The sequence below is a fragment of the Corvus hawaiiensis genome, chromosome 11, assembly GCF_020740725.1.
Source record: "Corvus hawaiiensis isolate bCorHaw1 chromosome 11, bCorHaw1.pri.cur, whole genome shotgun sequence".
Classification (NCBI taxonomy): Eukaryota; Metazoa; Chordata; class Aves; order Passeriformes; family Corvidae; genus Corvus; species Corvus hawaiiensis.
This window is the reverse complement of record NC_063223.1, coordinates 12,208,601-12,223,832: the sequence shown is the minus strand read 5'-3', so window position 1 is coordinate 12,223,832 and position 15,232 is coordinate 12,208,601. Positions and strand designations below refer to the sequence as shown.

At 43.3% G+C, this 15,232-nt stretch overlaps 1 protein-coding gene across 3 annotated transcripts in view; it reads left to right on the top strand.

The window, feature by feature from the left end:
* Positions 1-15,232, top strand: part of SETD5 (SET domain containing 5) — a 65,874-nt gene that overhangs the window by 46,927 nt on the left and 3,715 nt on the right. For 2 of the 3 annotated variants that reach the window (XM_048316205.1, XM_048316203.1), the window contains 6 exons: positions 2,810-2,939; positions 4,135-4,388; positions 6,737-6,793; positions 8,229-8,696; positions 10,369-10,655; positions 13,319-13,452. In XM_048316205.1, the coding sequence (XP_048172162.1) occupies positions 2,810-2,939; positions 4,135-4,388; positions 6,737-6,793; positions 8,229-8,696; positions 10,369-10,655; positions 13,319-13,452 (1,330 nt within the window). The remainder of the gene's footprint in view (positions 1-2,809; positions 2,940-4,134; positions 4,389-6,736; positions 6,794-8,228; positions 8,697-10,368; positions 10,656-13,318; positions 13,453-15,232) is intronic. The other variant, XM_048316204.1, reaches the window with a different exon arrangement.

Here is a 15,232-nt window from a genome sequence, read left to right as displayed (position 1 = left end):
AGATGACCACTAAATGCCAGTATTTACCCATCTGCAGGGAAACAGAAGGCAGAGTAGTTCACTCAGTCAGATTTGTATTGGAATCCGTCTTCCCTGTTGCCTGTTGGTTTTGCTCAGACACTTTCCCAGTTCCTGTGTGATTACCTGAGAACAATTATATAGAAATCTTTTCTGCTCTTCCTGTCTTGGTGGCTTTCAGGTACCATGTCCTGGTTTCTTTGCCTTCCTTTGTTTGAGGGTGTTTTCCCAGAGAGAATCTTTGGACTTCACTGTTTTCCACCTTCAGCCAATTTGTTGTCATGCCCTAACAGTCTCTTCAGTATCTCCTTCATAGGTAAAGCTCTTCATGGTTCCTATATAGATGTATGACAAAACCTTGTCTGTTTCTGTGTGCCTGGGCAACCTCCTCATGCATCTTTAAGCTGAGAACTGCAAGGTTTGAACTTCTTTTGAACCTTAACATTGTCTTTGAGCCCCAGGGAAGAGAGAAGCATCCAGAGCAAAGCTGGCAGAGTTATTTGGAGTTTGTGCTCGGTGCAATTGCCATACAACTGGCCAGCAAGCTCAGAATTGAGGGAAAACTATTGTCACGGAACAAGTCTTCTGATCTGTTGCTACATTTTACTCTTTTCTAGTCAAATGATAATTCTCACTGCTGGAGAGGGAGTGGACTACTCTCACTATGGATGACTTCCATTTAGTCCACACCTTCCTTGAAGTTGTGTCCAAAACTGAATGTTGTGTTGCAACTGGGACATTTTCAAAGCAGAAAAGTTGCTTTGTGTCTTCTAACCTGTACCCATTTTCTGCATCTCATTGTGGCTGAGTTTTCTCTGACAGTTTGATTTAAGCTCATGTCCGGTTCATGATTTTGTATGTTTGTTAGAACAACCCATTAGTTTTCTAGCCTGTAATTGTAGAAGTGATTGTTCTAGCCTGTGTTAAGCTGTGTTATGTTTTTCCCTATCCATTTCCAAGTTTAGTAGGAAAATCATTAATGGTGTCATCTAGCATTCTTGTTTCTTAATCTGAAAATTTAAATACCCTGCCTATTCCATTAAATAGTTAATAAAGTACTGAAAGTTGCTGTGTCCAGAACAGATGTTGCAGAAATAATTTGTTAGATTTCTACTTTTTGACCGTAAATAGTTTTTGACTGTTAACTGTTCTAGTGAGGGGTTTCATCCATTTCATAGGAGATCCCTGGCTTTTTCTTGGAAAATGCTTTTCAGCATTTGGTGGTTTTATGACTTAACAGTCTGGAGATGTAGAAGTCTGCTTCTCATGTTCAGGAATGTTTAGAAAACTCACAGGGAACACCTCCTTTTCAGCCAGCTGAGGTCTAGAAATGGTCCAGAACTCGATGATACACTCTCTCAAGACCTGATATCTGTCTTGTCTACTTTTGACTACTCAGCCAAGGAGGTTGATTTATAAAGGCTGTTGAAATAGATCACATATTTTCTTGGATTGTCAGCAGGCTTCATCCTTAAACTACTGAGAACTGTGCCAAAAAACTCAGCTGATGATGTCAGTTTGCATCCAAAGCATGGCAGTGTCTGAACCTCGCAAGGAAACTGAACTGTAACCTGCTCTCACGTTAATCACACACTGTGCAGTGACTTGGCTGTCAGATCAGATGCCACGTTTGAGGTAGAGGTGCTCCAGACTGGCTGGCACTTCTCCCTTTTCCTGGCGGCCACAGTGGAATCCTTGAGTTACATTTGAACAGAGAAGAAGCGTCTGCTGTACAGTAGTGAAGCCCAACAAAATAGATCCTGTCACCTGCTCTTCATCCTCGCATTGAAGTTTTCACTTTGAGGATTGTGGCCACTGAGTTTGTGATGTTCTTTCACGATAGCTTTGAGGAATCATAAGACACATGTGTATCTCTAATAGGATACACATTGCTGGCATGCAGATGAACTGTGGATTGCTGAAAGGTAAAAGTACAATTTCAAACCTCTCTAGGACAAGAAGTGTCTGGTAAAGTGAGTCCTCTGGGTAAACTATACAAATGAAAATTGCTGTTTGCATTTTTTCTGCAGTTTGCTGTCATTTCACTGGATCACTTGAGTGTTTTCCCATATATTGTGGCAGTTATCTTTGTAGTAGAGTAAGCAAAGGTTCCTGCCTGCCATCAGGAGTCAGTTTGTATCAAGATACAGGGCTAGCACACGCACTGCAGCAGCTGATATGCTGAGGCTTCAGTTCATGTTTGCTCATGTGAGATGTGAAACATTCTTAATTGTCCACGTTCAGAAGACCACTGTGACTTGTCTTTTTTATTAGTAGCTGAAGAAAAGATTTGCTTTTATTATTCTTTTCTTGGTTTACCCTCCTTGAAAACTGCTGCTTGCATTTTAATCAGATTTTTTTTTTTTTTTGCTCAAATTTGCTCTCCTGGGCAGGAAACATTTTTTGCAAAAATCAGTGGTTGTAGAGAGTTCATTATATTTGTGTCCCTTTTCTTCTAAATTATGATTGTTTTTAATAGTTTTAGGTGCCACTGCTCTGCATTTTTAGAGTTATAATTTGCTCTTTACTTATCTCTGTGTTACTGCTGATGACTGCTGCTCCCAGAACCCATGTCAGGAAGGGCACAGCCCCACCACAGTAGGTGGTGGGCTCAGTGCTGACAGCTGTGTTCTAACGCGCTCTCGCCTGAGTGCATGCCAGCCAGGTAACCCTGGGCTTCTGAGCAGCCTGCCCTGCTCCACACAAGTGTAGGAGTTGGAGTGTTATCCTGCAGGATTGCAGAGAAAGTACCCGAGGAGTTTCACGTTTATGTAGTCTCGTTCTGTTTCAGCGCTGGATCAAACAAGCCCTGGAAGAGGGAATGACTCAGACCTCACCAGCTCCACAAGAGAACAGAACCCAGTGTCTATACCAAAGCAATGAGAACAGCAGCTCCTCCAGCATCTGCAAAGATGATACAGGTGAGTGCTCAGCACCATCAGGGCAGCACTGGTACTGGAGTCAGACTGGCAAAGGTGCTGAATACCAAAGGCAGCTGTACAAGTGACATCTTAATGTGTCCTGCTGCCTGATGGCACAGCTTTAGGGTAGGTGAGAATGTTGCTTTGCCGTTCATTCCAATTTCTGCAGACCCATTGTAGCTTGAGCATCTGTGAAGTTTCTCAGTATTTTCCTGAGAAAAGATAATCATAACATTGCATTATCAGTCTCGGTTCTCTGAGATCTCTTGTACACTGGAAGGGTGGGGGTAGACAGAAGAGGGCTCGGTATCATCTCTTTGCAGCAAGATGCTGTTAGAACTAAATACCTGCTGAGTGTAGGAAGGTGTAGCAAAGTCTTACGGGCACATGTGTAATAAACAAATGACTAAGTAAGTCTCAAGGATGGAGAAGCTAAAATCTATGAGTAAAGCAGTAGAATGGTTAAATATTTTGTCTGAATTTACAGAGAAAGAGAGTGAAGATCAGCCCAGTCAGGGATCAGTTTTACAAGCATGACAGACAGGAAGCTAGACATCACACAGATAATACAAATTTGATTATTGAAAGGTTAGATGAATAGGAAGTGAACAGAACACCAAAACCAATAAATGTACATCTCGAGGAAGACCTAACCTGTAGAATTTACTGGTGATTTGTTCAGGTTTTTTTAAACTAAGCATCAAAAAAGATTATTATTTTGAAGAGAGATAGGCCTGAGGGAAAGGCTTTAATCCTTTGTGGAAATGGAAATGTGCTTGGGCTGTATTGATGTAGCCCATAGGGAGCTGTTAGGTTCAGTTAATGATAACTGAGCTGCCTCTGGTTTGTTTGTAAGAATCACAGTGACATGTCCTCTGACCTCTCTCCTCTATTCTCCTTTCCCCTTTTTAACCTTTCCTGTCTTCCTTTCCCCAAGCTCCCTCTTACGCTTGCTTCTAGTTGAAATATTTGCTTTCCTTGTTCACTGCATGTTCCTGATTATGTATTGTTCTGTTACCAGTATCTAGGCACTGATATTGAAGTAATTCAGAGGTACTTAATTTTCAGGAGTCTTTTGTAGTTGCATTGAAGACTCCCGGGCTTCATTTGGGCTGGGAGTAGGGGGAAGAAGACAACTTGTGATTTTTTCATGGTCAGTGGTTCAGCCGTGTCCTCAGCTCAGTTTGTGTTTCAGACTTGCTGAGTCCCCTGAAGAAATGGAAGTCTCGCTACTTGATGGAGCAAAACGTGAAGAAGTTGCTGCGGCCGCTGTCTCCTGTCACTCCCCCGCCTCCCGTCCCTTCGGTCCCCGGCTCAGCCAGCCCACAGCTGGCCACGCCCTGCTCGTCGCTGCCCGGGGAGGAGGAGACGCGCAATGGTTACGGCATCATGTTCTCACCCATCCCCTCTCTGGCTACCAGCCGCTGCAATACTCCACTACAGTTCGAGGTAAGTCTGCCCGGGACTGAGTGTGCTAAAAAGAAAGGAACAGCAATATTTGCAGCAGAGGCAGCACTAGGGACACTTCCTTTTTGAGTGTGTATTTCTGAGCAGCATCACGGTCTTAGCCTCAAGAGCACTGCTGCCTTTCTCTTCACTTCTGGGCAGATCTCCTGCTCTGTGAATTGTCAAACTTCACTACAGCCCAGCCTCCCCTCACTTTGTAGCTATCAGTAACATTAGTCTTACCTTTTTTCTATTTCTGCTGAGTAGCTCCTAAATTTCTCAGGTTTTTCAGTGATCTTTAATCATCTTCCCCACTTCAGATCTCTCTGCCTATGTGATTTTCAATTCCCCCTTCTTCCAAAGAGTACAAGTGTTCCTTCCATTTCTCAGAGGCTGTAAGACATCCTTGGCTCCTCTTTCCCCAAAGAGCTTTCAGTAACCCCAAGTATGGTAGTGATACTTCACGTCATCTTCCACTATATTCTTTCGTTTTCTTTAAGTGGACTGGGTAGAAGGAAATTGCCTTAATAGCTTTGATTTCTTGATAGTTTCCTTCTGCAAAAATTAGCAGAATTAATGAGCGGGCTGTGTATGTGGTTTCCATTGCTCTAAATTCTTTGGGAGAGTTACCAGTATTCATCCAGTCAGGACCCTCCACTCTGTGCCTGTAAATAGAAATCATGTTGTTTGCAGGTTTTGTTTTATTCTCTAGTATTGCATATTTTCATTAAAAAAACCTCATGAAAGACTTCAGGCCAGCTGCTCATACTCTGCCAGTTAGAAACATTTAAAAAAACAGTGCAGTGATGGCCTGCTCCACACCAGGGACTACCCTGCAGGAATCCCTCATCTGTTTTGCAACAGGGCAAATATTCCTTTGTGGTACTTTTAGCTTAGCATGCTTTGATTACTTTGTTTGAGAGCCCTTTCTTGTAAGCTGTTTGAGAGGCAGCTGTGTAGAGTTTAGCAGGGAAGATTGTGGCGTGTTGAGGAGAGAGATGAAAGACTGTTTCAGGCAGAAAGAGCTTTACTGGAAACAATCCTTACCCTTGCAGTGGTTGAGGTGGCAGATCAGGGCAGTGTTGCCATGAACCTTCACAGTCTAATCACTCCTTTCCTGTCCCATCTTAGTGTTAATTAGCCTTAATTTCACTGGTTATCTATATCTTACTTGCCTTTTACCTTTTTTCCTCTTGAAAAGAATTCACTAACTCACTGGACCGCAGTTTTAATGAGTGACTGAATCTCCCCAAGTATAAACCTGTGGCACTGTGGTGAGAGAGTAACAGAAAAATTCTTCCATCAATTCACAAGCTTCCTCAAGCAAGCAGAAGTTGTGACTTGGCATCTTGTCTTGCTGGGAAATACATTTTTTGAAAGCTTTTAAGAAACTTCCTTCTTGACTGATTTCCTAGCTCTTTCTATAAAACTTTTATCACAAGCCTGTGAAGCTCTCTTTGCCAGGTTTTTACAGATTGAGGTTTTTTGGACTCAGTTTTGTGATCTTTTTAGAGTGGAAACAAATTAAAGCATGCTTGGTCCCTCCATATTCATAAGTGGCCAGAAGCATGATGACATAGCTCTAGCTTTTTTTGTGGAGTTTGTCAGAAGTTTTTGTTAAGAAATTTCTGAGATTCCTCAGTTTTCTGGGGTTTTCTACTTAGCAGAAAACAGTGACTCCTGCTATATTTCTCTGATAGCAGCATAGCTCTGGGAATCCTGCCTCTCTGATTCTATTTTAGGCCTGCTCAGTAGCATGGAAAGGGAAGTGCTCGGGAAGAGCCCTTAACTGTGCTGTCACAGGCATACACTGCCTTCACTGATAGGTGCTCAGATGATACAACATTTCATAAAGCTGGCTGCTCACACCTCTTCTCTTGACTTGAGCTGGAAAGGTAGCCCTCGGTGGATTGAGGAAGACATGTTTGTTTTATAGTATATGTCTGTGAAAGGTCATCTTAATGTTTGGGGGATCTTTACTTTCTGCGCTAAACCAAGCTTTTTTTCTCTCCCATGTTCTCAGACTAAAAACCATAAATGTCTTTCTCTGTATTCCATGGTGTGAAGTCTGATAGCATCAGAAATACAAAGAGTTAGCTGCTGCTTTTCTTAACATTCATGTGCTCTGCCTTGGGTACTAAGTTGCATCATGAGATGCAGTAACCCAGTCCTATCCGTGTTTCCAGGAAGCTTTAGAAACCACTTAACCAGCCGTGATGCTGTCCAGGCTGGGGCCAGTTCTTGGGATAGTTGTTTAGAATAGCCATTGCTAACCTGTGTGCTTTTGTACGTTGTAATTGTCTCTTGACTTTTGAAGTAGATGAATAACTAGATGCTTTTCCCTCCTCTAGAACGTATCCTCCCCCGAGAGCTCCCCTGCGCATAGGCCCGAGTCCATGTCACCTGAGGTAGTTATGGCACCTGAGCTGGGAGCGTGTGGGCTGTGTGTGCATGGTGGGAGGGGAGGGAGGGTTGTTCAGGCACTGGGAATAAGGGCAGAGTTTTAAACACAGTAAGGCTGAGGAGAGTTTTCAGGGTTATCACAACAAAACAAACAAATTGAAGACTGGAATTTATGATTCGCTTGTTGACCAGGCAGTGCGAAGACTTGGTATGTCTCAGCTACTGAGGTGCAGGCAAGAGATTTGGGGACCCTGGAATTACCAGCACCATTTTCAGACTCAGCCCAGTCCATGAGTGGTCTGTGAAATTTACTGAATAGTGACCAGATGACTGCTGGGGAAGGGAAGGCATTCACCACTAGTTTTGACTTAAGAGCACACAGTGGTACACCTGACCTGCTCTCTTCAGCCTTGACTTATCACCTGCTCACTTGCAGACTGAAAATATTGAGGAGATGCCAAAAAGTAGTATTTTGCTTACCCGCTGACCTGTGATAAACGATGAGATGAACTACCTTGCTCAGTGCCTGTTTCATAGTAGAAAATACATGCTCATCTCCAATGTGGTGGATTACTCGGAGCCGTAGTACAACAGGGGAAATGTTCTCAGCTTCAGCAAGAGGGCAGAGCTGGTGTCTGGTGCTGCTGTGGTTTTTTCCCTCTGCACTGGAATCCTGCAAAGAGGATGAAATCTTGTCAGTTGTACTCATTGTCTGAGATCCTGACATATTAATGTGGTAAAGGAGATGATTATTTTGCTGCCCTGGAGGGTTTTTGGCACTTCAGGTCGATAAGTGAATATACTGTTGTATCATTGCCTAGTGCTCCAGAAACTCTGATAGCACAAAGATGATGCCATTGTAGTTTTTTTGGAAATTTTAAAATGTAAAAATGCAGTAAAAATTAAATGAAGGTACTATTGTTAGAGATTTACAAAGCTCACAATGAATGAAAACAAATGGCTTAGAGGTCTTGGGTATGTTATTGTTAGGAAGTTAGCAGTGGCTGACTTGGGACAGGCAAGAACTTGGCTAATAAAACAGCAGAAGGACAGCAAATCTGTTCTGTTCTTTCCTGGCTACTGCTCTGTGTTAACATCAACTTGGGGATGTATGAGGCAATTGAAAATGCTGGGTTTAATTCATTAACTGCCTGGGGATAGTGTTGAGCCTTATCCTCTTGCTGCAGAAAGACTGCTGAAGGGGAAAGGGCATCCCGTATTGGACAGCTCAACTGATCATTGTTTAGTCTCAGGCATTCCCCTGTGGAATGAGCAGAACAGTGCAGAAAAGAACCAAAGGGGTAATCAGAAAGGAACAGGGAAGCAGGAAGCTAGCTTTGTACAGAGGATTTTCTGACTTAAATTTTTCTCCCTACCCTTGCTTGATCCTTTTGCTGACTACCCCCCCCCCCCCTTCTATATCCTTCTCGGATTTTCCAGGTCTGCCTCCGATCCGACCTGGATTTGAAGGGTGGGTACCTGGATTCCAGTGCAAACACCTGCCAGGAACGGCCGTCGCTGCTCAGCTTTGGATCCTCTGATGTGGCTCCACAATCCTCCATAAACTCTACTTCAGAGATGAACTTCCCAGGGAAAAGTGGGGAAGCACAGATGCTGCTACGAAGCTCTGATCAGGCTTTTCGGACAGAGTTTAATTTAATGTATGCCTTCTCCCCGTTGAACGCTATGCCACGTGTGGATGGGCTGTTGCGGGGGTCTCCTCCATTGGGAGAGAGGAAGCCAATGAATTCAGAAGCAGGCTGCTGCAGCTCTCCTGCTGAAGGGTATTTCAGCAGACACGAGTCAGGGCTGCTCAAAGAGACAGCACATGGATCCATGTCCCCCTGCGGCGAGAGGGCTTGTGAAGGTGCCAGAGCTGCTCCCCAGAATCCGCCACAAAGGAAGAAGGCAAGTACTCCTGTAAAAGAAATTCTTAGATTGCCATGATGTTTGCAGTTCCCACTCAGGCTCCTGCAAAGACTTACAGGGAGAACGAATAGAGTCTGGGCGAGTTATTCAGGCATCCAGTGCCTGCGTGAAAACAGTTGTTACAACTGCGAGAGCTACCCTTTAGGCAAGATTTTGATGTGAGAAGTGTAAAAAAAAACACCACAGTGAAAATACCTCTTCTGGATCACAGAAAAGAGAGCAGGATGCTGGCAGTTTTCATCAACAGTTGTTAAACTGAGACAGGACCCAGAGCAGTAACACAGTGCAGCTGTGGAGGTGTTATTTATCAGGATGAAAAGGGTCCTTATTAGGAAGGAGGGTCTAATGTTTCAAAAGAAAACATAGGCTGTTTATTAGAACATATTAGAACATTTCCATACCATTGCAAAGAAAGTAAGATGAAGGTTATTTAAATTTTAGCGCTTTGAAACTAAGAACACAGGAATCTAGTGTAACAAAAGCAAATACATATTGGTTTCTTACAACAGGCCAGTGACCCTTATGGGACTAAAACTGAGGTAAAATGTTAAGTCAAGGTGGTGCTGTGATAAAACTTGGTACTCATGGGATAAATATCAGTGCCTTTTCCTGTGCTTGGATTTCTTTCTTTATGGCAAGTGTGGTAGCTCAGATCACTTGTGTAAGAGTCCAGCTGGCTTGAATATCTTATTTCCTTTCCATTTCTGGAGTCTCTTGATTTTTTTTTTTTCCCTTTGGTTTTTCTTTTAAAATTACACGTACTGTAAAACCTTCATATGTTGAGTTACTTTTGGAAATACCCTGTTCAATATTTTTGCATCATAAAGCCTTTTGTACAGGCATTGAGTCATAGCTGATAAATTCCTCAGCAGAGCTGCCTTCTGTGGGTCCTTTATGGCTCTGTACCTTATAGTAACTCTGAGGGAAGGCACACTGAAGGGTAAGTGCTCAGCTGGAAATATTTGTGTCTTTTTGGTTCTGCTGACGTTGTGTTCCGAGGCTACTCTGTCTTTGGTTGGTGTCTTTGACAAATCTGAGACTGTTTTGCCCAAAACACGTTCTACCTTTGCTACAAGCAGTTTGTTTTGGTGGTAGTGCCGGAAGTTTGCAATGTCTCCATAGCAGGAACCTGCTCTAAGCAAAACAAAGTTCTGTGCAAAGCTTCACCAAGCTTTTAGTGTTAATGTGGGTGAACTAGTACAGATGAACTGGGCATTGAAGATACCAGTTCTGCGAAGAAGACTCTTATTACCTGTTTTGGGGATGTGCAGATATTGAAAAAAAATTACATAATGTCATGAACCAGAGAGAGCATATGTTTTGAGAGGAGGGAGGTTTAGAGGCTTGATACTTGAATATGCATATCCTCAAGTAATGCGAAAATCCAGGTGGCTAGAGAAGCAAACGAGCTGGATGTTTCTGCTGAGTATTGGTCGTAAAAAGTAAAAGGTGGGTGATCATGGCAGTCTGAATTTGCACCACTTAGCTCTTTTCTGGAGTGCCTGCAGATCCATCAGGAGTTGATAATCACAATATGCTTTTTCAAGTTTTACCTGCAGACCCGGAAGAGTTATTAGACAGTGTGTGGGCCTGTTGCTCCCCCTGTCCTAGTCCTCTGTATTCCCTGACTCATGGCTATTTTCTCACCCAGGTATCGCTCCTCGAGTACCGCAAGCGGAAACAGGAGGCCAAGGAGGGCAGCGATTCCGGGCGCGGCGCAGGGACCCCCACCCGGCAGGGCAGGAGCAGCTCCGGGACTGACACGGACGGGAATGGCCTGTCAGGCTCCGCAGCACGAACTCCGTCCTCCCCACAAAGTGGCTTCTCCCCTTCTCATCCCTCCCTGCCTCACGTAGAGGACATCAGCCCACCAGACTCGAGGGGCTGTAGTTCCTCATCATCGCTCAGTAAATCCCAGGAGAGCATCAGCAGTAGGTGGTGAGTGTTATCCTTCCAAGCAAGTCTGAGATTGCTCCACAGGGAAGAACCGAACTCCCCGGGGGGCATTTCCATAATAATATGTGCAGTGAGATGGATTCATTTGGGTCTCTTGGTATTGTTCTGTTTCGTAATTGCTAAACAACTGTGAAGGATACCAGTACTCTTCTCAGCCTGTCTTTTAGTTCTTGGTTTAGATATCCGAAATCTGTCTTGAAAAGTACAAAGTTAAACAGTTGTTGCTCTTCCACCGGTTCCCTTTTGAGGTCTTGGGTTGTAAGGTCTTGTCTTGCCCAGGCAATGAAAATCTAATTCAGGTCTTTTTTTTGCTGAACCTTCACTCTTTTTGGGCATGTGTGATACTTAAGTCCACTCCTATTCTGAAGGAAAACTCACAGGCGTCTGCAGCCTTTGCATTTGAGAAGCAGGGACTGCGCAACAGCTCCAGCTTTGCTAATGTACCAGACTCTGGTCAATGGTGTGCCTAAGGCATGGACAAAACACCTTTATGATGGTTACCATGAGAAGGTTTGATAAGGGGAAAGGCTGGTCTTCAAAAACATTTGAACCTGGTCCAAAATATGAACTAGTGCACTGAATTGCCGAGTGTGGCATTATAGTGCCAGTGATGGCTGGGATGTTCTGCTGACTGGAGCTGTGTAGGGCACTGGCTCTGCTGCTCTGGAGTCAGGTTCTGGTCATGCACACCACCAGCAGAAAGGCACACACAGACACACACCCCCCTTTCCTGATGCTGATCTCTACATACGTGGTTGGGTCATTGCTGGGGTAATGGCAGGGGGTGGCACGAGGAGAGATGCAAAGCAGTGCTGAGGGCAGTGAGAAGTATGAAGTTTGTGTTGAAAGCACTTGGGTGAATTTGTAAGAGTAATAAATCTGTTTCCTTCCTTTTTTCATCACTTTTCAAGCAGAGTTTAATAGAAACAATTTGTCCTCTCTGACAGTTTTCCGTCTACCAGATATTGGGACTGCCCACAGCTGAGGCAGTCTGCTAATGATTAGTTTATCATCATTACTTTATTTTCAGATATGCTATAAAAGTGGTAATAGCCCATGTCGTTCTCCTCCTGTGCTCCTTTCTTCTGCCTGTAAAAGAGCAGAAAAAACGCCAACCAGCTGAATGAACTAAAACTATTTCAGGATGAGGTGTCAGTGTGGCATGCTTGCTTTAGTACCATTTTTTATGTTCTGTGAGCTTCATCTGGTGCTCCCTCAGCAGGTGTTGCTCTGGCTTCAGTTTCCCACATAGTTTCAGGAGTTAAGTATTGTGTGGGAATAAAGATCCTATTGTTATGGGACGCTGGATATAAAGTTGAAACCATGCTGATACATTTTGAATGGGATTAAGCAGATTTGCTGCCTTTAAAATTCTTGGGTTTCTGTGTTTTAATGGGCACAGCTGACAAACGTACACTCACCTTCTACTTTTAAAAAATGCATTAGAACCTGTTACTGAGCTAAAGTGACCCAGTTTCATCTTTCACTCTGTGTGCTTACAAATCAGATACATTTCCAGACATTCATAATAATATTAGGAACAGACAAAATTGGTGAGAACTAAAATTCCATGCTTTAATTTGTAGACTTTTCCAGATTTTTTCTGAATTCTGCAATAATTGACAATAGCTTTCATTTAAAAAAAAGGGTTTGTCTATTTCAGTTGCCAGGATAAAGCCATCACAATGTAAACAGATGTGCTGCTGCTCAGTAAACCCAGCCTTGCAGAAAACAAGTCTCCAAGCAAACAAAATAATAAAAAAACCCTAATGTAAAGCACAGTTTTCAATATATCTTAAAAAAATTAAATACAGAAGTCAGTTAATATGCTGAGCATTTAATATAATCTAAATATTTAAATTCAGGCATTTTTAAGGCACAGACTCTTCAGTGTGCAGAGTAAAGGCATTGTAAATCCCTGGTCATGGTGATGCTGTCTGTAGGTTAAAAGACATATTTCCAAAGAGATTTTGATAGTCCTGTGGGTGGTAGATGGAATGTTGACCCAGGGATCTGGGGTTTGTCTGTAGCTCTGTTTTTCTTCAACAGTTTGGCTTTAGGAAAGCCACTTCACCTCTTTTTTACCCTTGGGCAAGACACTTATAAAATAGAACAATATCTAGCACTAATCATGAGTGGAGACATTTCACAGGCATTATACAAAATAAACAGGACAAAGTGGCATTAGTGGGCAAAATGGCCCAGCTAGCTCTGCTCAGGAGTATTGCAGTATCCAACTATATTGTCTTGGCACATATTATCATAAAGGTATTGAGTTTGCTTCTTCTTAGTTTGAATGAAAATAATTATGCAAAATAACTGCAGTTAATCTTAAGCCAATACCAGGATTTTCAAAACAGTGTTGAATCTCAAAACAATTTTTCTGTAACCAGGTGATTTACTGAACTGGATGCTTATACCATGTTTTTGATTAAAGGCTTGGTGTTCTGAGGGCAGTGGCATCATGGTAGCCAGGGATCAGCAGTCTGAAATCCCACTGGAGCTTTTTTACATGGCAAAAGCAGTTCAGAAGTTTGTTCCTCATCTGTCTAAAGAGCTGGTGGTCTCTGAACCCTTGTGCATTGGTCATGTTGCTCTCAGCTGTGTCACAGCAGTCCTCAGCTGTTCCTGGGGTTTTGTTGCAGGATGGTCCCGACATCGGTGGAGAGGCTGCGGGAGGGCCGGGGGATGCTGGAGAAGGTGCTGCGGAGCGGCGCAAAGGTGTCCCAGAGACACGAATCCTCCCCGACCCGGGACAGTGCTCTTGAGAGAGATGCAGGTAGGATGGTGAAACTTTGGGACATTTGGTTGGTGGGAAGTGATGTGCTTGGATAACTTTGCCAACTTGTCTGTGAAGTTGGCTAGTTGTACCTTCATCTTTAATATTATCAAAGCTGCCTTCTGCAAACCATACTTTACTGTTATTGATATATTGCTTGAGCCTGTATCCCTGTTCTGTTAGACCTGGAAGACCTCTGGATTTTTCCAGGGATTGAATTCAAGACTGCCTGCACGTTGACTCTGACAGGGACAGCTTCTTTATCCTTGGGCAGATGGGTTAGCACCTCCTATGCTCTGAAAGAGCTATCATTTAATGCTCATTGGGTGAACATTCAGACAAGTGTATTACCTTGTTTCTGGGCATTTTACGGCAAGTATACATTTCCTTCATTCCAAATCAGACTTTTCCCCAGTAGCAGTAAGGCATGTTTGAGACCAGCTTTGAAAATTGACTTCTCATTGGGAGTTCTGGTTTTGTACACCTAAGTGCATTTTTTCAGTGCTTTTTCTTCACCTAGTCTTGAGAAGAAGTCCTCTTCCCTATCAAATATGTCACAGTTTCATGGGACCCCATTGGGAGTCTTTTCCCTGTCTTTCCCATACCAGTGGAAGTGGCTTTCTTGGTTATTTTTTAGAAGGGTAGGCAAAATCCAGGCTCTTGGAACAGGCCTTTGCCCAATGTAACCTGTACTGCTCTGGCTCTTCAGTGTCACATGAGAATTAGGATGGAGTTAAACTTTCATCTGCAGCAATGAATTCTTACTTGTTACATAAACCCCATCCCATTCTGAGTTGTGAAAACCTAATGCTGCAGCTGACAAAAGTAATTTTGTTTCCTTCATCCTAGCACAGCAAAGTACATTTTTTCTTCTTTTGCTTGCTCTGGCAATTTCTTCAGCAGCTTGTTTAGATTCTTGTTTAGATTCTTTGAGCCACCTCCCCTCCCCCAGTTGCTGCTCTGCTTCTTAGTGAAACAAATGGGTGGCTGAGTCCCTGCTGTTCTGGTAGCACCTGGAGGAGTTGTGAAGATGCACATTTTCACTTGATGTTGTAACAGATAATATTAACAGGAACTAAAAAATCCCAAAGTTGGAGGGTTTGCTGATGAGGCATGTAGCAATGAAATGGAATTTGTGTGCATTGCACGCTTCTGAGAACTGCAGCTGCTCTCAGCAAAACCTGTCACTTCATATATACTTTAGGTTGACACAGGCCAGTACAGCCAAGAAAAGCAGTTATTCATGTCCTTCCCTTGTGCAGGTATTGAGAATGGGGCAGGGAAATGTTGGCTCTAGCTTTTAAGTTTACATAAAGCAAATTCAAGAAGGTCATAGTTTATTTACCCTTTGTAATTTAGTCTTTCAGTAGTCTTTAACTTGTCAAGGTTTCTTTCTGAGAACAGGCACTGCCAGTAAATTGTGCACCCCTACTGGTGTGCCCAGACTTTTAAGAAACAGTCTCTTCCAGAAATCTTTTAGATTTCTTCTGATTCTCATACTCGACTTCTGTTAACCACAACGATCTCCTGGATTGAACAGTCTCTTCTTTGAGTGACTTTTTAACAAAGCTTCGAATGCCCCAAACTTCTGAATTTTGCCATTCTGCAGTACTTGGAATGTCACCAAACAGCCACTTGCTGCATCGATGTCATTTCAGAAATGGAAGGTGGCACAGGACACGTGCTGGAAGCTTCAGGCCCTGGTGTCTGTGCAGGCCTGTGCCCTGAGGGAACTTCTGAGCCTCAAGAACAGACAAGAGCTACATCCAGATCCCTTTTA